Source organism: Mustela nivalis (genome assembly GCF_964662115.1).
Source record: "Mustela nivalis genome assembly, chromosome: 11".
Lineage (NCBI taxonomy): Eukaryota > Metazoa > Chordata > Mammalia > Carnivora > Mustelidae > Mustela > Mustela nivalis.
In genome coordinates, this window is record NC_139030.1 from 72,931,424 (window position 1) to 72,957,750 (window position 26,327).

General features: G+C 54.9%; 1 protein-coding gene across 2 annotated transcripts in view; it reads right to left on the bottom strand.

Annotated features, from left to right (window-relative positions):
* Positions 1–2,504: 2,504 nt before the first annotated feature.
* The window catches only part of SH3BP4 (SH3 domain binding protein 4), an 83,024-nt gene continuing 59,201 nt past the window's right edge, over positions 2,505–26,327 (bottom strand). The window contains exons 3-6 of one of the 2 annotated variants that reach the window (XM_082689787.1): positions 19,067–19,313; positions 12,781–15,137; positions 5,303–5,491; positions 2,505–4,574 (exon numbers count right to left, since the gene is read on the bottom strand). In XM_082689787.1, the coding sequence (XP_082545913.1) occupies positions 4,350–4,574; positions 5,303–5,491; positions 12,781–15,137; positions 19,067–19,184 (2,889 nt within the window). In that variant the 5' untranslated portion in view covers positions 19,185–19,313 and the 3' untranslated portion in view covers positions 2,505–4,349. The remainder of the gene's footprint in view (positions 4,575–5,302; positions 5,492–12,780; positions 15,138–19,066; positions 19,314–26,327) is intronic. The other variant, XM_082689786.1, reaches the window with a different exon arrangement.

Here is a 26,327-nt window from a genome sequence, read left to right on the forward strand (position 1 = left end):
GCAAATCCTTTGAAGCAACTAGCGAGCATATCTGATGTCAGTTTCCTTACCATGAGCTTCCTGGTTTTTTAAATAAGGAAAAAAAAAAACATCTTCATTTTCATAAACCTCTAACTGAACATTAGCATCTCCTCCGGGCATGCACGGAGGCAAGGGACCTCTAGTAGGAATCCCTGTGATTTTGTCAATGATTTCTCAAGCTCAGATACTTGCAACGCTCATCATTATTCTGTAAGTTTATGGTGGATGAGACCTGCTACTATGTTGTTATTTGGTGCCTAAAATAGCATATATATCCCCGTGACAATTAAAAAAACCTTTTGCTAACTGCATGTAAATGTAATTGCTTTCATTTGTAAGCCCCGGGTTTGCTTATTTTATGCGTTTACCTAATTGCGAGGACTTCAGAGCTTTATCCAAGTGCCAAAAGGGTCCACGGGAGGGTTTAAAGTCCTGCATTGTACCCACTCCAATCCGTTCCCTGATTTCCATAACCAAGCTGGGCTTGTGGGCAACCGGACTCTTCCTTCACTTAAAAAAAAACACATAGTGAAAGTCTATAGTCTTTACCCTTTTAAGTAGTTCAATACAGTTCTGTAGTGACGCCCATTTATAGTACTGTGCAACACAACCTAGAACGAACTCTTTGCTGGAAATGCCTGGGTCTTCAAAGTGGAAGATGTTTGCTTCTATTTCAAGTACACTTCAATAAAGCTGAAATTCTTAAGAAAGGAATAATTTGGACTAAGTGCAAATATTTTAAATACTTGAGGTTTTAGGGAAATGGACATGAAATTGTAAGATTGTAAAATGTGTACTGCGCACACATGTTCCAGCAGAGGTCTGTGAGGGGTGGAGGAACAACCCTGCTGGCTGGTCCCCTGGTCCCCCAGAGCACAGCGGTCGGTGGCACTGCCCGTTCGCTCCCAGGCACCTGCTTCTCAGACAATGGCCTGTGTGCTGTTGGGTTTCTCTTTGCTGATGCGGCGGGAGTACACAGCTGGGGGTGGACGGAGCTTGCACTGGCCACTGCACCAGCTGGGCCTGTTTGCTGCTCCCCCCACTCCCAGCTGCTTCCCTCCTCTTTGAAAACAAGGTCATCACGAAGATGAATTGGAGCAAACCTTTCAGAGACCGCAGGTGTGATACAAAGCCTGGGCACTTGGCGACACTCTTTTTTCCCCTGAATTCAGGTTACTGTTTCAGATGATGCCATTTCAATCTATTTTACATAAAATTGAATTTTATTATAGCATAAATCATGGACCAAACTGACAGCATTTCCCTCATGGCCAGAAATGAACTATTAGGTAAATTAATTGCTTTTGGTGTACACTTGAGTTCCATCCCTGCCATGTTCTCCCCCTTCGAACATTTCACAAACTGCTGAGTCCAATGCTCTCATCGCTGGCCAAATAGGTCTTACACTGGTTGTAAACCCAGTACGAAGCCTCCCCTAGGACCCCTGATAGCCAAGCTATCTGCGTTGAAGGACCATTTCTATCAGTCACAGTATATTCCCTCCCACAATACGTTCGTGGCACCAGGCTCTGGGGGTTCAGTAACGCGTTCAGATGCTCAATGACCTCAAGGAGCTCAGTGTGGCTGATGGAGAAGGAGAGGTGTTCTAGCGTGGGGGAACAGCTCAAAGGCAAGGAGGTAGGACTGTGGGGGATGGTCCAGGGAGCAGCTCTACTGCTGAACGTTCTCGGGAGGCGCAGCCAAGCCTGAGCATGAGCCAGGAGCAGACCATACAGCAGGAAGCAGGAGCGGAGTGGCCAGGTGGCGGGGAGGGTGTTGAGTAGTGAGTAGTAAGGAGAGCAAAGGGAGAGAAGGCAAAGACTGAGGTCCCATTGGGGCAGTAGAAATGCACGGGAGACTACAGGGTGCTGGGATCTGGTGACAACTCGCGGGGAAGGCTGTCCTAGGACCGAGCCTGGGCTTGGCTGCCAAACCAGGTGACAGTGGGCGTGGGGAGCTTGGTGATCACAAGCGATTTGGCTCCGGTCCCATGTGACATGACTGTATGACAGTCAAGTGAGGACCGAGGCAGGAATTTATTATGGACAAAATGTCTTCTTCTCAGGAAAAAAAAAATTTTTTTAACCAAATCCTTTTCCTGAATATTTGATCTTTAAAAACACCTGCCAACACCATAATTTTATACGCAAATGACTATTACTTTGAATATCAGAATTAACATTAATAATGAACTGGAGATTTTTTTTTCTTCTTTTTAATTTTAAATAGGGTCCATGCCCAGCAGGGAGCCCACACCGGGCCTGAACTCATGACTGTGAGGTAGACCTAGGCCTGAGCTAAAGTCAAGAGTTGGGTGCTTAATTGACTGAGTCACCCAGGCGTCTGGAGAACTAGAGATTTTAACTAAGCTTCCTGGACCAGACTACAGAATATTCGGTAAAAATATAAGTCATCTGCTAAACCAACGGTCATACTGTCCTCGAGGGATGGCTCTTTGGGAAGGAGCCGTTACGCACAGATGGTTCCACAAGGTTTTATTGTTTTATTTAAAGTTTGGTTGTGTACAGAAAAACACGCACACACACACACACACACACACACACACAATAGGTTAAAATATCCAAATAAAATTTACTGCAACTTGTGTAGAATTTAATTTTTGTGCTACAAGACATGTTGCATAGGAAACTATTTAAAGCCCCTGAGGAAAAATATCCATGGTTTAAGGTGCGACTGGTTTTGCTTCTTCTTTGGGGAGAAGGCGAGAGATACCTCTGAAAGAATGATGGTGGGAGAGAGAAGCGGAGTTTACGGTGACTTCGTGGGATGATTGGGGAATCGCGTGTCCTGGTTCTTGCAGCATTAAGAAACATAGTGTTTTTCTGTGTGTTCCTAGCCAGATGATCTTCAGGATCTGAATCAGCAGATACATAAGAATGTTTCAGCCCAATAGGGATCACCCACTGATTACACTAGGTAATTAACATAACACATCTCAAGACAGCAGATAGAGAGAATGAGGTCCAGGAATCCCAAGTGGCCCACCACCAAGCCACACAAGCAGGCTGCGTGTCCTAGTACATACCCGGAATCATCCCTCTCCATCTGCCAGGTAGTTCCTCCGTCCTGCCCCATCCCCCCCTCCCAAGCTGCCACCAGCACAGCAGGATGGCAGAGCCCAGCACTGTGTGCCCATGTACAATCACAGAGATAGGCAGCGGTAAAGGGCATCAGTGCAACGCTCTGAGTCCCCGACTTTCGGTGGGAAACAGTTTCCTTTCTGGAAAACGTTCATCCTGCTTGGAGCCTATTCATCTTTCTCTTGGACAGAAAAAAGTCGGTGTCCCCTATGTTATTTCCTAGGCCACAGGGGTGTGCCAGGAAGGAACAGGGGCTGACTTTGTAATGAATGAAGTGGAGTTGGCTAGTGGCAGCCGGCCCCTCTGTGCACACGCTGGCGCAGGGCTTCCCTCCCCCGCCCCCAAGGAGAAACAGGACAGCTGATGGCTGTGGGGCCCTACTGCTGCGGGAACCCCCGCACAGCCAATGGCACCATTCTCCTGAAGGACTGCACGCAGGTGGGGGCCAGGACGAACACCAGCTCCCAGCTGCCTTCTCATCTCATGGGCACCTGCTGGCCCACTAAAGCTCGAAGAAGGTCTACTGATCATTTCCTGTAACACGAGGCAAAGAGACAGAAGAGAATCAAGTCGAGAGGGGACAGCAGGACCTAGGACACTCTTGGAAAGGATGGGCAAGCGCCGGACTCATCAACTGAAAACCACGTTCCTATTTGATTTACCCTTTTTTACAAGTAGAGAGCAAAAGGGGTCCAACACTTGAACAAGCGTCTCTCTGCGTGCTAAGTGTGGCTGGGAATCACAAATGTCCCCAGTGACCTTTAAATACATATATACATCTGTGACATAATTTAAAAAGGTCTTTATAGAACATAAAAACCTCAACAGCATCCTCTCCTATTAAGGTTTTTTTTTTTTTTTTTTAAACCTTTATGGTCCTTTAAAAAAATGAGATACCACCTTTCTCAACTGCCTCTCCCTAAACTTTAAAAAAAGGAGTTTTCAATTTAAATTTACACCTAACAAGTAGAAAGCTATGTGATTGGCAATGACCTGCAGTAGAAATTCCCTTAGGCCCCCCCACCCGGCCCCCACCAGCGATGGAGGAGGGCAGTGGAGCATTGCTATGTGCTTGGTCCTTGGGTGTGGGCCCAGCCCTAGAGGGACCCCAGATGCGTCTGAGCAGCTGGCCCTTCCTCCCTCCCCCGCTCCATGTGACGGGCGTGGGCATCCAGGACAGACTGACGGTGCAGTGCCCAGAGCAGTGGTGGGTGTGAGGGAACCCACTCAAATCACAAAGTCATCGTGGTCCACGGGACTGAAGGCAGCTGCTCTCAAAATGTCCAGGGAGTTCACCAGGATCAGAGTCCCAGTGAGGTGTTTCCAGCGCTTGGTGATGGGGTTTTTCATCTTGTCCAGACCTATGTGGAGCTCCTGGATGACGTCCCGGTAGCTGTCCCCGATCTGGTGGCTCCAGGTTAATAAAAAGTCATAGGCGGGTTTCCACATGGCCTGGATGGTGGTGGAGTCGTCCAAGATAAAAGAAGGGAGGGGGGAGAGAAGATGGTGGACAGTAAGAGATTTGACCCTATTCTTCAATCCTATTATTTCATCCTATTATTATTTGATCCTATTAAGCAGTTCCTCTGCTCATTACTTATGTTTCTCCTTGGAGCGAGGGACAAACCCAGAGAAACAGGAGGAACAGACCCTGTCCAGAGCCAGCACATTTCCGAGGGAAGGTGTTTTGTGCAAGAGCAGGTGCGCGGCAAAGGGCATCTGAGGAGGCAGGAAGGACTCGCTCCTTGAATCCCTGCAGCACTTTCCAGGTGGGCCATTTCTTTAGAAACTCACTGCGTGAATAAAGGACACCCTTGTTCTGGGATTTCCTCCTTCCTACGTCTCCTGGCCTGACCCCTTTCCAGAAGCTTAAAGCAACCTCCGCCACCAAGTGGACTACAAAGAACCTGTGAGCAGGAACCCAAGTTTCACAACATACCAGGTGTTTAGCCAACGCAGACCTGGCCAGAGACCAGGCAGAAGTGGCCACAAAGGGCTCCGTTCATGTGCTGCTCCGTCTGACGGAAGGTCCCTGAAGATCGGGACGCGCAGCCAAGTCCAGGGAAAGAGGACACTCACCCCGCTCAGGGAGAGCCTCCCCTTCTCACGTCCACTCACTCGTCCCCGTCCACATGCTGTCCAGCAGACAGAGCTGAGTGCATCTCCTCGCCCAGGCTCACCTCGCTATCCACGACCCCGTTCCTGTCCCGGTGCGGAGACTCGTACGCGTCCATCTGCTGCTTGGACACCTTGGCGAGCTTCTCGGCCAGCTCCCTCCAGCGCTGCGCCACCTCGACCGCCGTGGTCAGGAGCACGAAGTCCTGGATGAGTCTGACCACCAGGCCCTGGCAGTCCATTTTCAGTAAGGCCTGCGGAGGAAGGAGCAGGGCACAGGGCAGGTCAGAGGGCAGGCTCCGGTTTCAAGCGAGGGCAATGGACTCTTTCTCCCGAAGGTTCTAGGACCTAGAAAGTGCCCCCTGAACTTAGGCATGGCCGACACCCACAGGATGGAAGGAAAGCAATGAGTTTTGCAGGGTGGACTGGGTTTGCCAGCACTCTCCCTGCAAAGTCACATCCACCTGGAGACTCAGACTGTGTTCGGAAACACGGTCTTTGTGGCTGCCACTCGTTAACACCAGGTTACGGTGGATTAAGGCAGCCCTTGTCCAATGACTAGTTGTCTTTATAAGGAGACAGACAGAGACGTGTAAGAATGGAGGACTGTCTCCCAGCAACTGGGAGCCAGAAGCAAGGTCTGGTCCAGACGGTCCCTCTGAGCTCCAGGAAGAAGCAGGCCTGCCAACACTCTGTTGTCCTGGGCCACCCTGTCTGTGACGCGTTGTCTCTCAGCCCCAGGATGCTGACCCATGGGGCGAGGGCGGATGCGGGCTGCTGGCCCTGTTTCCGCTCCCTCGGATCAGCTGGGCACAGTGATGCTTCCCTGAGATGGACCGGACACCTGGGGCTCAGGGGACCGGACCAGGAGCTAGGCTGGGGGAACGTGCTTCGGGCACCAGCTGGACACAGGCATCTGGGCTGTCAGGTTTTAGGGCAAAGTGAAGACCCCAGGTGGAAGGGTGGGAGGAGGGTGAGAATGGAGAGGGCTGGAGGCTAAACCCGAGGAACCACCATCAGAACCCTTTCTGCAACCAAGAGGATTGCTCCCTTGGCCAAAGCTGAAAGAACTTTCTAGTGTGTCTTCAGGACAATAGTCACCAACTGTGGCGAGAATCTGGAGGGAAATAAACAAACGCCTGCCACCCCGGGGAAGGAAGGAGGCAAGGGGACGGAGCCCGGCCCAAATCCCCACCGGGTCCCCATGCTCGCTCCCACCCCCCCCCCCCAGGAAAGGGGCCGGATCATGCAAGCTTCCAAAGCAGAGCTCAACAGTCCAATGTCTTCTGCGAGACCCCAGGCAAGGGTCTTAAAGAAACAAAACCAAATCAGCCGGCACAAACCAGCAGGCCCCCGGGTCCACCCACCGTGAGGTGCAGAAGGGCCTCAGAGGCCCCCTGGAGATAGTTTCTCAGGCCCTCAGACAGGTCAGCCTCAGCCTGGAGAGGCTAGAAGCAGAACAAGTCACCTGGTGGTCCTTCTGGACTCTGTCTGGGGACCTGCCGTTGTCGCTCCAAGACTCCAAGAGCACATGCTGGGAACAGCCGGCCCAGCAGCCCCTTCCTGACTGAGCCGGACACACAGACTCTGTGAGAACTTTGCCTGCTGGCCTGCGAAGATGGCGAGTGGCCCTGACTGAGCGCAGCTACCGTCTGCCTAGTCCCTGACGGAGACGGAATATCCCCATCTATGTTTCATGTTGATCCAGGGGGAGCTTAGCAAGATGGAGGAATGGTGACTTTTCTGGCAATGCATTCTGGTGGAATGCAGGAGCCGCATGCCCCAGCCCGGGAACCTCTGCCGTTTGCAGCAGGGGTGATGGGTCCCTCTGGTGGCGGCTAGCTAGAACTGCGTTGGGCAGGAGGTGGGGGGTGGGCGTGAGGGTCCCGTGGTCCTCTTTGGGTTGGTTCTGTTGTGTTCTGGAATAAGCCAAGAGGACCGGGCTCCTACGATGAGCCGGGCAGGGCCTCATCCACTCCTCAGAACCCCTGTCAGGCAGGCGCCAGGCTCACCCCAGTTTGCAGACAAAGCCGAGGGAGCAATGGAGAGGCCCAACACCCGCAGGTGGCCTGTCCAGGGTCCCTGAGGGGACAGAGGTGGAGGCAGGCCTTTGCCCAAATTCTGCGGGCACTCACTCACTCCTCGACGTCAGGACGGAACCGAAGAAAACACGGGCTTGGACTATGGGACTTCTCAGCTCTATGTATTTTCTGAATTTTGAGGCATTCAAGTGATGTTGTTTAAAAAGAAAAAAAAATCGATGTTTAGTAGATCCGTGCTTCAGAGGATCTAAACACACGCACGTCCCCGTGTGCGGCAGGGGGACGTGCGATACCCTGGTCGGACCCTGGATTTAAATTGTTGCCGTGTGGGGAGTCTGGAGCCCCAAAGGCGCTGAGGCGGGCAGGTCCCCTCCCCGACAGAGCAGACGGTCAGTCCCTCCGCGTCTGTACTTGGCTTTTGCCCGTGGCTCCCCAGCTCTGGAGGTGGCCTCCTTTTCTAGGAAACAGAACGCACCAGAGTCACGCTTCCGACTGGGGTCGCCCCTGGCGGGAGTGAGGACAATGGCTCTGTGCCCGGGCCACAGGCGAGGACCGGGGCTCCACGTGAGCAGCAGGACGAACGCGGACGGAGGCGCCTTCGTTTACGAATTTCAGCTCTGCTCACACTCGGATGAGCTGGCGCGGGTTTCGACAGCCCCGGAGCGGCCACACCACCACGCAGGAGGCATTCAGGCACTTTTTTAAGGGCATACTGTGGGCGCTGCCGGGTCCTAGCAGTGGAAAGCTTCCAGCAGGAGGCTCGGGCTCCTTCCCCTGTAGCTTCCTCTTCGATTCACACACACACACCAATGCCCACAGGTAATCCCAGAAAATCCCATTCGAAACGAGGCTGACCCTGGCAGCAATCTGATCGGAGCGAACGGGAATTTGAGGCAGGTGACCAAACCTGTTCGACCCAGCGCTAGACAGGGCAGAGGTTTCGGCTCTGCGGGCCCTGCCGTCTTTGTCACAAGCCCCTGCATCGGCCGGGGCTGAAGCAGCACAGACGGTGTGAGAAGCAGCAGGCACGGCTCAGTCCGGTGTGACCTCACTTACGAAAGCAGGTGGCCAGGAGCCAGTCTGCTAGGCCCCGTTTTAGGAATTACTCTTATGAAAAGACAATGAGGTATCCTTTCGGTTTTGCTGTATGGTCACCCCACCCATGCTTCTGTTCCCAAGAAATGCAAACATGAGAAGAACCCCAGGAACCCCCTAGAGGCGCAGTGGTTAGCTAACGGCCCTCTTTCTGGGGGGATCAGGGGTTTTTTGCCGGACTCTCGGAGAATCACTCCAGACTGTCCTCTCCAGCCCTACCCCACCTCCGGAATCTTCCAGTTCACCCCTCATTTCCATCAGCTTGGGCTTTATTCCGCTCCTGGAAACAGCTACCCTTCCCTTGATGTATGTCTTAGAGGAACCTTCTCTTTCTCAGAGACCCTTCTCCAAAGAGTCCGCCCCCGGACTCAGAAGCCCAGCGACTCCAGCCCCAGCCCTGAGCGCCCGCCACCGCCCCCTCGGCAGGCCCGCCCACGCCCCTGAGTGCTCCCTCCCCACCCAGCCCTTCCTTCGGTGCCGTCACAGTTCCCGGCACAAACACACACAAGCACGTGTTTGGCACCAGACGCAGCAGGAGACGCGGTCAAGAACTTCACTGTGCCAAGAGCAAAGAACAGGCTCTGCTTTCTCCCTTTCGCGAAGAAAACAAAAGTCCCAACAGGGAGCCCAAGGTTGGCAAATGGGAGGAGGGGTCTCGGGACAGTCCACGCCATAGTAACAGCACCTGCCACCCACTTCCTGTCACTCCAGCTGTGTACTCCCCAGCGACAAAACCATTTTCCATTCAAGACCAAACAAAACCCGGGATGAGCCCAGACAGCTGTGCAAACACAGGCCCCTGAAGCTCTTAAGGGCCACACCGCCGGGCCCGCGGCAAGAAAACACCGATGACGCCATGGAAGAGTGGCCATGGGCCCCGGGGCCAACCGGCCTGGAAGCAGGGAAAGCGCGCACTGCAGCCAGAAACGGAAGGCCTGATTGCAGGAGGGGCCCCTCTGATGGCTGCGAAGGTGAGCAGCGGACTGGAGGCTGAGCGGCCCAGGCAATCTCCACACCAACCTGGAAGGGCGGCCCCGCCAGGCAGTCCTCGGATCTGGGCGCACCTCTCACCACTGATAAAAAGGAGCTGCCAATTCGTCTCCTGAACACACGTAGATCTAGAAACGAGTATCTAGAAAACGGGGTCCTCCGCCCCAGGCGCCCTCCTGATACTCTGCAGGAATGACATTTGGAGCGGGGTTCCTGGCAGGATGGGTAGCGGCTTCTGAGGGGCTCAGGGGGTGTGGGGTGTGGCAAGGCGCAGGGACACGCCTGGATCCAGCTTGGCTCCCCTTCTCTACCCCCAAACACGGTACCCCTCTCTGTGCCTACAGAGCAAAGCTCGAGTGCGATCCGGTGCGGGTGGCCCCACACCCCACATACCATCCCTCCAGGATCACTGTGTGGTCTCTGGTCTGCCCCCATCTCTGCTCTCCAGGACCCTGATCCTGCTCATGCTGTGCCTTCAACCTGGCGGCCCCCCGCCTCGGCGAGTGGCTTTTGCACCAGTACAAGCCCCCACCCTCGGGCCTGCTCACCTTTCCCTGGTCCACACAGGGGGCTCCCGGCAAGCGTGTCCCGCCCTCGTGCTCATCACTCCACGCCTCGCTCACGTCAAGGACCCCTGCCCTTAGAAAGCCCAGCAGCCGGTGTCGCCCCTGCGCACACAGGAGGCAGCTGGGAAACACCTGCACCGCTGTCTGTGGCGGCGCCTCCTTGCTCTGTGTCAGAAGCTTCCACCACTTACCTTCTACTCAGTGATCCTTGAGGACCCCTTCCTGACCTCTCCCCAACCCGCCACCACAAGTCCTACCGGCAGAGGTCCCCAGGGGCTCCGTCCACCCTGGCTACTTGCCTCGTTCAGTGCCAATCTTGCCCACTCCCTGCAGCAGCCCCGCATCGCCCCTTCCCTCCCCGCCGCATTCAGTCCGGCCTGGGGGCACGGTCGGTGGGGTGGCCGTTCTCTGGCACAGCTTCTACCACAAGGCAAGGGGACGGGGCGGGGGCAGCATCCCCTGGCGGTGGTTGCACAGGCTGGGTGGGAAAGGGCAGGCAGGGGCACACTGGGAGTCCACGGGCTTGTGCAAGACGCCCCTCAAGGCCATGCAACGATGGCAGGAGGGAAGGCGCCCGGAGAACCAGAGCAGAAGCACGGTCTGACCACAGGATGCGGCTCAGGTCGGGGCCCGAGAACCTGAGCGGTGTTTATATCTGATGAGGTCAAGAGCAAGAACACGAACTCGAGGCAACAAGGCCACCTGGGACTGGGGAAAGCACAGTGCAGACAGTGGTCTGGACCGATGAAGCAGAGCACGGAAAAGGTCTGAGGGCACGACCTGTGGGCTGGCACCGGGGGATGTGAAGAGCCTCTGTCCAGGGTCTGCGGGGAAGAGTTCCAGGCCAAGGGAGCAGCGTGGGCCCAAGCCCGACCCCCCCTCAGATGGCGGGAGGACAGAATGATGTTGTTCTCCCTTCCCATCTCCCTGCAAACCTACGATCCCAAACCTTCACCCCTTCCCATGGGTTCACTCTTTCCAGACCAGGGAGTCCCACCTGAACAGAAAACCGTGCCACCACACGAGGGGCCGTGACAGCTGCAGGGCTGGTGGACCCCCTGAGGCTGCGGGAAGCCACTGTTCAGAGACTCGAGTGTGGCAAGAAATGGAAACTGGCTTCCAGCGACCCCTGAAACACACAGGGACAAATCGGCCTGTGATTTCTAGACGTTCAGCCAACATTCTAATCTACCCGATCTCAGGACGGTGACGGATTTAGTCCAGGAGATGAACGAGGGAAAACACTGCCAACCTCCCAGCAGACCCGACTAGGCCCCGGAGAGACCCCCATGCCCCAGGACAGGAACCCAGGGATGGCCCCCAAACATGTGCTGTCAGAGAAGGCCCCCACATGGAAGAGAAAGAGCCACCACTTAAGTCTGGAAAGACCTGGAAGGAGGTGAGGGAACGTGGTAAGCAAAGGGCCTCCCTTGTCATCACTCCTCCCCAGGGGGGAAGGGCTGCTCCCACTGTCCCCTTCCCCAGCTCCGGCCACTGGAGGTGAGGGCATCTTAGGCTGTAATGAAGGAGCCATCAGTGTTGTTTACGTTCATGAAAGCACCCGATTTTATAATCTACAGCGAACCGCAGTTCGAGGGCCTGGAGAGGGATGTGCACCCCTATCCACTGAGCCGGGTCCATCCAAGGGGACACCAGCCTTGCTGGGCTTGCCATAGCTTGGGGGCCTGCTAGGGGAGGGGCCTCCCGCAGGGAGTGGGTGGGGATGCAGCCCTGCCTCTCCCCCGCCTGCAGGAGACGGTATCCCTTCTGGCTCCTGGCTCCCAGGACAGCCAAGAGCTGCATGTGCCATGGACGGACCTCAGTGGCATTCCGACAGCAACAGGGGCATGCTCAGACACACGCACACCCGGCTCATCCGTTCCCACAGCTGCTCTCGCCGCATGGCAGTTGAGAGAATACAGGTGACAGAAATTCTGAGGTGCTGAGACTCACCTCGTAAAAAGTCAGGAGGCAAAAAGAGGGTGTGGAGCCTGGGGGAGCAAGGAAGGAACGCCAATGACCGCATCACCAGGGTTTCCACAGGAAGAAGCCCCAGGGACAGGTTGGAAAGATGGGGAAAGAGACAGAGGATGCTTCTGCCATGGAAACGTCCACCAGATGCAAGGCGGGATGCCAAGAGGGTACCGTCAAGCTTCTGCAGGTCAGTGTTCTATGACAGGACACGAGAAGCACACAGCTGGGAGAGGGTGGCAGAGCCCAGGCTGTGGGGGACTTGAGCAAATGCTTTCCCCGTTGGCTAGAGGCCTGGGCGTGTCCTGTGGTATGACACCAACCTCGCCCTCTCCTAGTCTCAGGATTGCAATTCCCAGCAGTGCCAGAGAAACAGAGGCCATCCTCAATCCCTACTCACACACACAAAAAGGAGACAGAGAAAGAAACGTGGAAACCTCGAGGATAGGGAAACACTTATCAAAGTAAAGCTAAACTTTGGGGCGGCAGTTCTGAAAGCGTCAGAGTCCTAGATCCTGGTAGGAATCTGATGAAACACGGATCTTCTCCCCAAGACATCAAAACAGAGGCAAACTGGAGTGAGAGTCTCCCTGTGTCCCCCACTTGCACCAAGCCCTGAGGGGTCCATCAGAGACCTCAAGGAGTTCGTGAATCCAGCAGAAAGCCACCTGAACGGTGCTCTCCGTGGTGGCTCTTGAGCTGTCTGGGGCTCCCCAAATGCCCTCCAGGTGCACGTGCACACTTAAGCCCTGTGCGTTCCGGAAAGTGAAGACGCGCCCGGATGCTGGCCGGGTGATTCACCAAACCCACGCCCCAGTGTGCAGGGAGAGGCGCTGAGAGCGGACAGTCAGGCCCCAGGCTCCCCACTGAGCAACTTACCATCATGAGCTCCTTCTGGAAGGATTTGCGGTCTTTGTTCTCTGTGTTGTTACAGTCCTCCTTCAGCTTCTCCAGAACCGACGCCACGCGCTCGGGCTCGCTGTCCAGCTCCGCGCGGCAGAAGAAGGTGAGCGGCAGGTTCCCGTAGCCCAGGGCGTCGGCGAAGGAGCGCCAGCTGCTGATGTTCTCCATGAGCAGGGTCCTGACGGAGGCGTAGATGTAGGTGAGGAACTTACAGGGCCGCAGGATCTGCTCCAGCAGCACCGACGTGCTCAGCTCGGGCCCCGAGAAAAGGCTCGGCCTGGCCCTGCCCACCACCAGCACGTTCTTGGCGTGCACCAGGCCGACCTTGCCCTGGTGATAGCCGATGTACCACTCCTTGGTCCACAGCTGCCCCTTCAGCCGGATCTTCTCCTCGCTGAGCAGGGCGATGGCGTCGCCCTTTTTGTACTCCAGCAGGTAGTGGTTCTTGCTCTGCCGCACCACGGTCTTGAGCAGTTTGCCGAACTTGAGGCTGGACACCGGGCGGTCCTGAAACGTTGGGTATTTGGTGGTGGCGGCAAACGGGGACAGGATGATTTTCCCGACCTCGTTCTTCTTGAGGAACCGCCTCTGCCCGGACGGCTTGATGGCACTTTTAGGGGGTGGCTGGGGGGTCTGGACGCAAAACTGGGTCAGGATGGCCTCCTGGTCGCCTTTCACCTGGACCCGCAGGGTGAAGTCGGACAGCTCGCTGGCGTTCTGGCAGGTGACGGGGAAGATGAGGCGGCTCACCTTGCCCAGCTTCATCTGGAATCCCCTGACCACTCTGGCCTGCTCACTGCCCTTGACCTCGTAATTGGTCATGTTGGAAAACATGCAGACGTGCAGGTCCTGGGGCCTGGACAGGACGAACTGGTGTTTACCCCAGAGCTGCAGGGCCACGGGGGCAGGGCAGGGGGCCTGGCGGGTGACCTCACTGACCATCAGCGTCTTTGGGGCACAGTCATGCCCGAAAAGGGTCACCACGGTCTTGAAGGATGGGTGAATGTGTTTGGGGCCATAGAGCCCCACGGTGATCTTTTTATTGATGAAGTCCCACACCGTGGAAGGGTAGAGAATGTTTGGGCCGTGGGCAACGATGGCCAGGTACATGCAGGGCTCCAGGTTGTCCAGCTGGACCTGGACCGTGTCCCCGTAGCTGTAGGTGAGGGGGATGGGGACATAGGGCCCTTCCTTCAAGTCGCTCCGTAGGCACTGGAGTCCCACCGTGCTTTTGCTGAAAATGTCATTTTTCACCTCGGCTGACACTTTCATCTCCAGGATGATGTGGGTTCTCACCTCCAGGGTGCTCAGCTTCACCTCCAGCACCGGGCTGACGCTGCTGCACCGGTCACTGTTGAGCTCCAGTGGAGGGTCCAGCAGCGCTTTCATGGCGATCTGCTGCGTCTCGCCAGGGGCCACGTGGCCTTCTGGCACGTGGATGCTGATGTTGGTGTCGGGCAGCTGCACGGCGCCCCCAGAGCTGTCCAGCTTGCAGGCGATGCTCGTCTCCAGCGCCTGGGTCTGACCCCAGCCGGGGCTCTGGCCCAGCAAGTCCAGATCGTGGCAGGAGCGGGCTAGCTTCCGGTGGCTCAGCCAGGCGGCTCGGAAGTCCTCCCGGCTCTGGAACTGCTCTGGGGCCGGGGACTTCAGGCCCGTGAAGAACCCTGCTGAGTCGGGGGCATCCGACTTGGCCTGCAGGACCGACAGCTCCGAGAGGCTGTAGGAGCGCTTGCTCCTGAAGAACGGGTTGTCCCGCTTGCCGGGCGCCTCTGCCTGGACGCGGTTCGCGGCTGGCAGCTCGTCGAAGATGTTCCCGGTGCTGTTGGTGGTGGCGGAGCTGGACTCCGTGAACGAGGACACGCCTGGATCAAAAAGCAGCAGATCCACGGTGCTTCTGGGGGTCAGCCCGTCCACACCGGGCGTCGCCGGCACATTCCCGTTCAGAAACGGGTTTGTCTGGACCCCGTTCCAGAAAGGGTTATTACTATAGGTTTTGCTGGACCCCTTGTCATCCGTCCACCCCCCGAGCAGGTCTAGCTCCTTGGCCACCTCGTCTGGGCTGTCTGGAAGATTGTCGATCACCCCGCTGTCGCTCAGAGTGGAGTTCCGGTAGTTTAGGGGCTGCACGTAGGAGGAGGGGATGTAGCCCATCTCCGTGGTGTTGTGAGCATACCACCACTCCCCGCCGGACGTGTCCAGGACATAGAGGTGGTCCCCCTTGGAGAACTTCAGCGTGGTGAAGTTGGTGGGGCAGTAGTCCTTGATTGCAATGACTTCCTTTGCGTTTCCAAAAGGTGTGGGATTGTCTACTAGCAAGGCACTGGGAGAAGGCACTGCGTAAAACACAAAGAGACAGGTGGTGAGGGCGAGGCCCACAGGCATGCAGGGCACTGAGCAGAGTGACCCACTGTCTGTGGCCAGGGATGGGCAACGAAGAGCTTCCAAAGCAGCTCTCAGTGTTTGTGAGCGGGTGACACTCTCTGCCTTCAACACAGAACATGTGAGCGGAGTGGAAGAAGGTTCCTTGACACGCTGAACCCATCTCCACCAAACTAAGCCTTTTGAGGCCAGCCTCTTTCAGCCTCCTTTAAATGATCATTCAGAATGACAATGTGGAAACCGCCTCTCCCACATACCTGGAAAAACAACAGTTTTATGTCTCGTGGCAGTCACATTATTTCTGAGCCAAAGCTGAAGTCTGAAAAACCCCGACACTTAGAACAGTGACTCGAGCTAATTTCTGGTTCGCACCATTCAACGACGCAGGTTACGGAGGTCAACAGCAGTCGGAGTGGCCGAAGTCAGTCATCTCAACCAGGGGTGTGTGTCTTTGAACACTAAGGGTTAATCAAATACCGAAGCGTCTTCTCTCCCTCTCATACACGACAGACTATGTCCAGAGGCTGCGGAAAGTTCCATCGGAGAGGACTAAGTCCCCACCCCAAGTGTGCCTTGTGTCACAGAGGTTGTTAATATTCTGGGGTCCTGCAACTAACAACTGGAAGACAGGCCCGTGTGTTTAGTGGAACTACCCCCGCATCGTCTCTAACACACGATTAAGTCAACACATGCTCTGGTCTATCCAACGGGCCCTCTAGAACACCTTCGGCCGGTTTCCTTTTCCTCTGAAAACAAATAATGAAAACTGAATTGAATTTCCTTAGCCAAGTCTTGGAAAATAAAGCAGGAAGTTCCTATTTCCATGAACCAGGTTAGAGGGGTATCTAGAGGGCTATAACCTGGGCGGCGAAGGCTGTCACCTCCCACCCTCCGTGTGCAGTGCTGGCAGGGAATCTGGCCCTGGGCTCACTGTGCCTCGGCTGTAATCCTGACCTTGAGAAGCCGTGTGGCCTCAGGAACTAAGATTCTTCCCTCAGTGGACTCTGCTGAAATTAAGGCTTTCGGATAGCGTCCTTAGCATAAAGATGCTTAGCCCCAGGTAAGGACCCACAAAGGGTTATTATGTTCAAGTGGACCTATCTACCCCCTCCTAATTTTATTTTCTCCATGGCACTTCCATTAAATGATACATCATATACATACACTTTTTTCTGTGGGGAGGACTATGTTGCCCCATTAAGATGGAAGCTCCCTTAGGGTCTGTTTTGCTCACAGTGATAATCCTGGAAGACAGCCTGTCACATAGCAGGTGTTCAACCAATATTCTTGGGATGAATGTTCATCTTGCAGGCACGTGACAGAGAGCCTTTATCCATCTTACGGGGCCAAGGTGTTCTCCCTGGGTGTGCCCCAAACAAATCGCTTACAGTGAAGGGAGGGGAGTGAATAAAACAGCTAAGAAAAAGAGAATGCCTTTGAGGCAGAGGTGGCGGGACAGGGGATGGGTCAGGCTGGGGTCAGGGGACAAAAGGATCTTTCTCCGTTTGTTTTCCAGGCACCGTCTCCAGTAATATAAACCACTTTTTGTTTCTTTGACACATCTAATGAAAATGTCACATAAAAATGAAAACCCAATGAAAATCCGAGAGCTTGCCAGCTATTAAAATCTTGTTAGACTCCCTCAGAAGTTATATCCCTATTATGTTCCCCGCAACAATTCCCTTAGAGTGATATTTTTAAAATTAAAACCCAAAAGCTATTAAGCAGGCTTTGTATATTAGCCTAAGAAAATGTATCAGTGCAAATTATCACTTTAGTTTCACCAGACTGAAGAATAAAAATGGGCTCACTTAAAATTCCAAGCACTCTCCTTAGCAAAGAAGGAGTAACACATTTCACTCAAGGATCCGGCTCACCCAGTGGGAAATGCTGCTCCTCCCTGCTGGGCCGCTCCGTGGAGGAGGACTCTGGTGTGAGCTTCTTCCAGACGGGTCCCTCCATCAGTCACCTGTCACCGGGAACCCGGGGACACCAGGTGGGCTTCCACCCAATCAAATGCAGAAGAATCCTTATCAAATCCCATCTTAATGAATTCTGAGGAGCACTGTCCAGATTTACAGCTATCCTGATTTTAATACAAAAAAAATCCCTGTGTGTCACAAAGCACTGAGTCCTACAGTTTTTACCCCGTTGCCTCAGTTCTGGTGCAGGTGGAACGCTAATGAGGGGGTGGAAGGCTTCACAGCGGGCAGTTTGGCTGGAACAAATCCCCACCTTGAAGCCTGTTGTCCATCGGGCAGAGCTGCCTTGGGAAGTGGGTCCAGCGGCTCTGTGGGCATCATGCCCTCGGCTGACCAGCCAAGCTGGCATCCCGGGCTGTCTCGTTTGTCTTTTCCCCATATCCATGGTGTTCTGTTAGGTCCCTAACACCTCTCAAGTCATCGTCATTGTTTAAAAAATTCAGCTCTCCTATTTCAAGACCCCAGCCCAAATCCCACAAAATGATGCTCTCCGTTTCTACCTTTAAGCATGATTAGCTGGGCTATCAAGTAAGAAGACGATGCCCTTTACCAGCCTGTGAAAAACGAAGGGTCCCATTATTTATGGCAATTCCTGATAACAGTGCCGCTCTTATTAATAAAAATCTCCTGACCTCCTTTACTAGTCTGTTCGTGTGAAGAACATTAAATGCAATGCCCAGGGCTCCAAGCATAAAGCACAGACTGGAAGAGGAAGAAGTTGAGGATACAGTGAAGGGAAAAGCGATTAGGAAGACACAACGGGGAGCATATGGTTTTTAGGACAACAGGGAAGAGGGCCACAGTGTTAGCAGGGAGAGAGAAGTTTGGTTCAAGGACTATTCATTAAGCACTAGGGGCTAAAGCTATGAAGGCCAAGAGCAGCTCCCACTGTTCAGCTCGTACTCTGGATGGCCCAGCGGGTAACGAACATGCTGTGGTGAACGCCGTAGGGAAGCTGCTGGATGGAAGCACATACTAAGGTCAGAGGGGACTTCCCGGAAGAAAACGACCCACGAGTACCCATCACCCACCTCACCGACCCAGCTGTACATGGCTGTTAGAGAAAACCAGAGGCTCAGGGTGATTCACCCCTGGGGCCACCTCTACAGCAAGGATTGGCCAACAACGGCCCCTTTGCTGTTTTTGTCAATAAAGTTTTATTGCAACACAGCCGTGTCCACTGCTTACGGTCTACTCTGACTGCTTTCGAGCTGCAACAGCAGAGGAATAGCTGTGGTGGCACCCTTGGGGCCTGCAAGGACTACAGTATGCTGTGGGTGACTCTCATAGGGGGAGCTTGCTGACCCCAGTCCCAGACCACCTTTTCTTCTGTAGCAGCTCTGAATATTTCCTTGGCTGGCCATACTCTGTCCTTCCCCCAAGTATCCTGAGCACCCAGCTCCCTACCTTAATGTCACCAAAACTCTCAACAAGAGAAAACACAAACACATTCTGCATGAAGAAGTTGTATTACTAAGGGCAATATTCAAAACCTCCCAACACACCAAAAAAAAAAAAAAAAAACCCAAGATAAGTGATTATTGTTCTAAGGCTGGATTTATGGTCGGTGAAGTTTAGAGAGCTAAAGTTTAACTGGGAACTTGGCAGCCTTTAAGGCAGAGAAGTCCTTGGGTCTCTGAGCACCTGCAAACCCCAATCTGCTTCCCCCAGCCACAGTTTTGTCCCCACGAGCTCACATTTTTTTTTTTTTTAAAGATTTTTATTTATTTGACAGGCAGAGATCACAAGTAGGCAGAGAGTTAGGCAGAGAGAGGAGGAAGCAGTCTCCCCGCTGAGCAGGGAGGCCGATGCGGGGGCTCAATCCGAGGACCGAGATCATGACCTGAGCCAAAGGCAGAGGCTTAACCCACTGAGCCACCCAGGGTACCCTGTGAGCTCACCTTTGACATCATTAAAGCTCGCTTCTGAAAACCCTTCGCTCAGGTCAATCAGGGTCCCCTCGGACTTGCACCGAGGGAGACCGCTGGAGTTGGCAGCTCGGATCCGCTGAGCTGCCATCTCGAACTATCTGCCCGGGGGGACGGCTAAGGTTTCATCGCTCTTCCTCCAGGTACCCCCGGCGCCTGCCGAAGCTCTTCTCAGGCAACCATGCCGCGGGATGGGGTCAACTTGGCAATGAGCTTCTTCCTGTAGGCGGGGGAGGAAAACAAGAGAACGTCCCTTGAGCAAGTGAACATGGGTTGAACAGTAATTTTATAGGAAATGGGAATCCTCTTTCTTCCAGAGGCTGTTCCTATAAAACGCATCCCAGCCCAGGAGAGCAGAGTAGGGCTTCCTCCCTGGATTCTCTGGGCACCTTACGTCCATCTCATCAGTCTTGTCAGCGCACAGAGCCAGCCCGTGTTTCCTGGCCTGCTGTCTGCACCCTGGGGCACAACAGGGTTTGGGACATTTGTTCTAGCCCCTGGCCAACCTGCTTATCACAGTGAAAGAGGAGGACAGACAGGATTTGCACGGTCCACACAGCCAGTTTCAGGGTCTGGGAAAGAAGAAATAAATCCATCTGTCCTGACAGCGGCTGGTCCCATTCTTGGCACAGTTCCTGCTGTGGCTCCCACACCTGGGAGAGGAGCTCCCAGGTGCCTCTTGTGGCCCCACATAGCGGGGTCGGGGGGAGATTGCTCCCTGCTCACACTCTCCCCTGAAATCCTCCCTGGATCCCTAACAAACAACAACCCCAAATAAAACACACACACAGCCACCTCTGCCTCTAAGTCACCCCTGGGTACCGTGCGCAGGTGAAGCCGTGGTACACAGACTCGGCCAGCCGCCCGAGAATGTCTGTGCATGGAGCACACGAATCATGGCTCTAAGGCCTGTTTCTTTCTGGAAGGGGCACAAAGGAGGATTCTGAAGATTGCAACGTGACTGGCCATGGGCACACCCTCACCAGCCCACGGGCAGGAGCCAATTTCAAAGCAGCGAATTCCCCACGCCCTTCAAGGGAAACGGCAAAAGAGCACCTTGAGGGCAGGCAAACTTCACGCAATGGTAACAGGGGTCACGTAACCTGGCTGCTCCTTGCCTACTCTATCCAGAGATGGCTGGGAAGGTGGCCTCTGGCCCAGGTGCGTTGCCTTCACTCGTCGGAGGGACCTGGAGGGCCCCGGGGGTGGGGGATCGTCCATGGCCGTCCTTCCCCCACGCTCTGCACGCAGCAGGCCAGGCTGAGCGCCCACCGTGCAGGGGGCACACCCAGCCTTGCCAGCCCACACCCCCCCTTCGTGGGGATGGGGACAGCCTGTGTTCAATGCTGAACTCCACCAACGCTCAGTTTTTGTACTTGTCATGCGGGGTGACGACCGGAACCATCCTGACTGATTTGTGCGAAGTACAAATATGATCCTTGTAAGGTGCATGGAACAAGGATCAGGGCTCAAAGACAGTCCACGCCCTCGCCTCCAGGGCCTCCGCTGTCCTGAGCCTGGCTCAGCATGACCCACAGGAGCCGTGGCTCCTGGACGAGTTCTTTCCTTCTCCCCCACAGAATACTGCCTTTCTCCGCAGAATACTCTTGGAGGGAAGGTGGCACCGAGCTGGACGTAGAGACCGGCCCCCCAGGCCAGAGACAGGGGACCACCGGAAGGCAAGCAAAGCCCACCTCGGGGCAGCGCAGAAAGAAACCATACTGTGAATCTACATCACTGAGATGAGAGAATGTGAAAATCCTTCCGACCTGAAAGACGAGTTTCACTTGCTGGAAATGGGACTCATATGTGGGGAGCGGGGCCCGAGAAGGACAGGTAGAAACCGCAGACAGACACAGCCAAAGAAACTGCGGGTGGGGTCGGGGGGAAAGCCAGTTAGCTGTGAAATCCCGTGAGGGGCTCCCCACCTGGTGCAGAGCTGCTCCGAGGGCTGGGTGAGCAGGAGGGCAAGTGCTCTGGACCATACTTGTGCCAAAGGATGCTCGATGCTCTCCCTGCTGCGCCCACCACATCCTCCCCACAAACCCGTCCATGCACTCCTCGTTATGGAGTTCCTGTTCAGGACACACGGGCCCCAGCACAGGTCTGCTTGAAGAAAGGGGGCCCAGGCGTCTCCCAGAAGAGTCCATTCTGACCAAGCTTCCAGACAGACCCAGAACAAGGAGGCGGCTGCACACCTGCCCTCCCCACTCTTTTTCAATGTATATTAGCTGATTTTCCACTTGCGGCCACAAGAAATTATTTCATGGAGGGTTTAAAAGAAAAGTCGAAACGGGCACCGTCGTGAGACATTACTGCAAAGCGGTGCCTCCACTCCCCTGCTGGTGCGGCCCGAGGACCCCCGAGGCTGGCTGGGGGAGTCCCGGGAAGGCGGGTGGGATGCAGGTGCCCGTGGTGACAGGCTGGGAGCCCCTGGATGAGCCACACCTCCCTCGGAGTCCTGGAGGGGAGTCGGTGGGGTCTGATTTAATCCAGGGTGGGGACAGTGGGAGCCAGTCCCGGGAGGCTCCTACAGAACAGGACCAAGCTTCCCAGGGAGCACCTGAAGAATCCGCAGGTTGGCAGATAAAACTAGAGATAAACAGGGGCGCCTGGGTGGCTCAGTGGGTTAGGCCTTTGCCTTCGAATCAGGTCATGATCTCGGGGTCCTGGGATCAAATCCTGCAACAGGCTCTCTGCTTGGCAGGGAGCTTGCTTCCGCCTCTAACTTTGCCTGCCTCCCTGCCTGCTTGTGATCTCTCTGTCATATAAATAAATAAAATCTTAAAAAAAAAAAAAAAAAAAAACCTAAAGAACTAGAGATAAACATGCTAAGAGCGACAGGATTCCTACATTCCTTATCACCACCGGGAAGGTAGCCTGCAGGTGAATCAGGGCCTCAGGGGTGGGCAGAGCAGAAAGCATCACTGGACCCCACCGGAATTCTGGAGACAGCTGTTTCTGTTCCTTGGGGTTGGGGACATAGTTTTTGCCCTGAGCCAGTGCAGAACCAGGAAAAGGGGTTAGCAGTGACATAAAGAGATCCGCAGTCTTTTTAGAAATAGAGGCGCCATTCAAGGAGCAGGAGAGCCACTAGCCGTACGGTTCTGACCACCTCACTTCATTGGCCAGAGCGAAGCCACAACACGGAAGTGATGGCCGGACAGCCGGCGGCACCGCGTGCCCACCGAGCCTCAGTGCGCTCACTCACGCGGCCGCTCCTGTGGGACAGGGGCATCGGTCCCATGGGGCTCAGGGCCCTGTGGGAGGCCCAGAATGGACATTTTTCCTTCAGGCGTGTGGGACTCCATCCTCAGACGAGGCCCGACCTTCGCCCCTGCCCTCGGGGATGTTACCTCACAGCAAAGCGGGCAGCCCCCCTGCTCCCCTGGGCAAGCCTGGCAGACTCTCTTCCTGGAACCTTCTCTGACCCGACACCATCAGGGTGAGAGCTCGCAGAGCGGCTCGTCACCTCCACCCGTGCCAGAGCCCGGCGTGCAGATGTCTGGGGGAACCTGTTCAAGAGGCGGCGGCCAGCAAACTGCTCCGTGCTCTACCCACTTGCTAACAACCACTTCTTTCCAAACCCAGAGCTCACCGGGCCTTCGCTGCCAGCGACCGTGGGACCCGATTTCGTCCGCTGCCCCTTCCATCAGGGGCCCTTGGCTCCCAAACTGTCCTTCCAGGCCCCGTCACTGTCCCGCTCAACTGTGCAGGACAGCTCCCTGCTTTTAGATCAGCAAAGTCAGACGGCCCTGCCCCAGCATTCGGAGCCCTCCGCCACTCGGTTCCCACCTGCCCTTCCAGGCTTCACTGACCTCCACACCCAGGTGAGTCTGTGGCCGCGCGTGCCGCTTCCTCTCCAGGGTGCCCCATGCTGCTCAGGGCCTGCTCCCGGAACACACGCCCCTCACCTGTGCCTCCAGGAAACCAGTCCTCCCCCTCCACCCTCCTGCCCACAGGCCCGCAGGCTTCTCTGCTGACTCATGCGCCGGGCGCCGACCTGCAGTCCGTGTCCCCGAGCTCCAAGTTCAAGTCGCTGGGGCTCACGGAGCAGGCCTCCTGAGTCAGTCCCTGCTGTACCAGAAAAGTCATGTCGGGGGAAAGGACACAAGGCTCAGATCTGTTTAATAAGGAGTTTGTGAAGATGCAGGACTTTATTTTATAGCACAGAATACGACGGCTAGCGAGTACTGTATTTACTCAACATTTTACTATCTACCCAAGGTAGTTCCCACGATTCCCCATTTTGTTATTTTTAAATTACTTACTACTTTATTTTTGTTATTTTTCCATTTACATACGTGTTTTAAAATGCTTGCAATCAAACCAAAAAGCCCTAGGAAAGCACTATTAGGGAACATTCATTACCTGCCTTCCCAGACACAGTTAGGAACATGCGCACGCATTCCCCTTGGACTGGGAAAAGCTCAAAGGAGCCACAGGGTCAAATGCCCAAGCAGCTGAGCCTCCTCACGGGCCACGGAGACACGGCCAGGTTCTTGCTCAGCAAACATGTGACCCCTGGACCCCAGACCCAGCTCACTGAGGGTCTCCTGAAGACTGAGGGGCGTCCGTCCTGAACCTCCCAGGTCCAAATCCTGCTCGGGGGCTGCCCCAAGCCCCCTCCAGTCTTCACCATCTCAGTCGCGGCTGAATGGCATGTTCACCCAGCCAAAAAAGCCTGGTCTCCCTCCCCAGCAGCCCAGTTAGAACATGACCTCCACCTGATCTCAGCACCTCCACAATTACAGTAATCGGCTCCTTTCCACCAAGTCCACTGAGCCTGCCCCTCAGTGAGCCGTCAGAATGTTTTTACAAGTTTGGACTCGGCTCACAACCCTCCGAAAGCTCTGAGTGTATTTACGGTGCCCTCAAGGCCTCCTATTATGGGTCCTTGCTTCTCCTGAAGTGCTTCCTCAGGGCCTTTGCACCTGCTATCTCCTCACCTCGGAAGCCCATGCCTAGGTTTCACCAGACCTGATCCCTCACTTCATCCAGGCCTTACTCAAATGTCACCTAATGAACAGGACAGGCATCTGCTACAGCAGCAACACCCCTAACTCCACCCTCTTTCCCTATCTTCCTTATCAACACCATGGATCGTGTGCTTTCCTGTGACCAGCCCAATTTCTCCAAGAGAATGTAAGTAAGCTCCAGGAGGCCATAGGACTCGCTCTGCTTCTGTTCCCCCTTCTGCCGTGAGACCTGCACTGATCACCAATGATGAATTCTGTTTTAATAAGACAAAGGGGGTGCCCGGGTAACACAGTCAGTTAAGTGTCAGACTCTTGATTTCGGCTTGGGTTGCGATCTGAGAGTCATGGGACTGAGCCCTGCACTGGGGTCTATGCTCAGCGTGGAGTCTGCCCAGGGTTCTCTCTCTCTCCCTCTTCCACTCCCCCTGCTCTCTCTCTAAATAAATAAATAAATAAATAAAATATTTAAAAAATTTAAGACAAATGCTTCAGAGATATTTTCACAAGTATCCCTGGGATAATCTCTCTTGTCTTTTAAAGAGTCAAAATCCCCAGTGAATGTCTAGTGTCCCCTGATGGCCTTGTGACTCGATTATACAATGCCAGGTGAAATTTAGGAATTCTAGTCTGTTTTGGAAATCTAAGCTACACACTCCTAATCACCGATGGGCTCCCTGGGTGGCACCTCAGACGTGCCCGGATGGCCTGGCCTCCAAGTCCTGCCAACCTCCCCCAGGGTGGGTCACTTCTCTAGGACACCCTGCAGCGGCATGCCAGCTCAGGGTGGCTGGCCCAGGACCTCTGGAACTCTCTGAAGGGTGGGAGGAACCACTCCACCCCCTCTCCGGCCCCCATCCTTCCCATGCCACGCCTGCACCCCGGAAGCCACTCTCCACCCTCTTGATAGAAGTCAGGTCTGAGAAGACAGGAGGGGCATAAAGCTTACTTGTGTCTGACTCACAACTAATGAGTTTTTCTTTGCTTGAGTATAAAGGCTGATTCATGAGGGGAGAAAAGAGCCTGGTCCTGGCTCCTCCCCAGGAACGAGGAGGCTGATATGCGAAGACAACAGTGTCGCCGTACTCACACAGAATTATTTTCAGACTCGGAAACCTACAAACAAGCCTTCAGCTGCCCGTGCCGACCCGCCCTTGCCTCGGCTTCCAGAATCACAGAACGGTCGTGTGGGGGCTGATCCGCCAGTGAGCCGCCCCAGAACGTTGGCAAACACAAGGCCACCAGGAGTAACCTAAGAGCCTGAGTATCTGCGGGGTCCCTTACTCAGGGCCCCGGGGTGCAGTGACCCACCCCGCCCAGGGTCCCCTGACCCAAAGGTGCAGGAGCAACAGGACATGCTGCCTGCTCTGGGCTCCTCCCTGGCGAATTCAGTTCGCGCCTTCCCGGCGATGAGTCATCCCCACATTTGATTTTCATTTCTGGAGTAAGAGTGGCGTGTTGGTTGCATCAGATTTCCTCCAGGTTAAAAAGGAAACATGAGTTTCAACCTGCTCTGGGTGATTTCAGCCACCAGACCTTCGACAGAAACTCCATGCCGTCTGCTCACCCTGCTCACTCCCCAAATGACAGTGAGCTCTGGAGAGTCACAATAATTCAGAGACACCGTCCCTGGCTGACCCTATCTCCCTGTCAGTGGCTGCCTAGAGCCCCAACACACTGGGGCTCTGATCCCCTGGGGCTGGCTGCACAGAAGCCCACAGGCATGCCCATGAGCCCGTCGGGCCTGAGCTCTCTCACAGTCACTCTGAGGACACCATAAGGCGGGGCTGGCAGTGACCCAGCAAGGCCAGGCAGAGCTTCTGTCTCTGTCTGTCCACAAACATCCCCACCACCTCTTTCCCTCCGAGGCCAACGGCCCTGCAGCCGACTGCTCAGTCTGCAAACCAGCTCCCCGGTTTTCTGCATCTTGACCCCTGACCCTACTGGTGTGGGTAAGAACCCAAGTGGAAGGCCAGCACGTGACCAGTGTCCCCTTTCCAGGTCTCTCTAGTGGGTAGGGACAGCCGAGGCTCTGGTTACGAGAGCCCAGCCCAGCGAAACCCAACCTCCTGCACTACAGTGGTGGAGGCTTCTGACATCGGGAGTCTCATTTCTAGAACCTGGCCTGTGGGTACCTTCAGCACGAGAAAATAACCCTCAGAAGAGGGCTGCCTCCTGCTGGGGGTACAAAGAGCAGGCTCCGCTGGAGAGGACCCCAGGGAATTAGCATCACTTACCAGCACCCAGAGTGGGCTTCA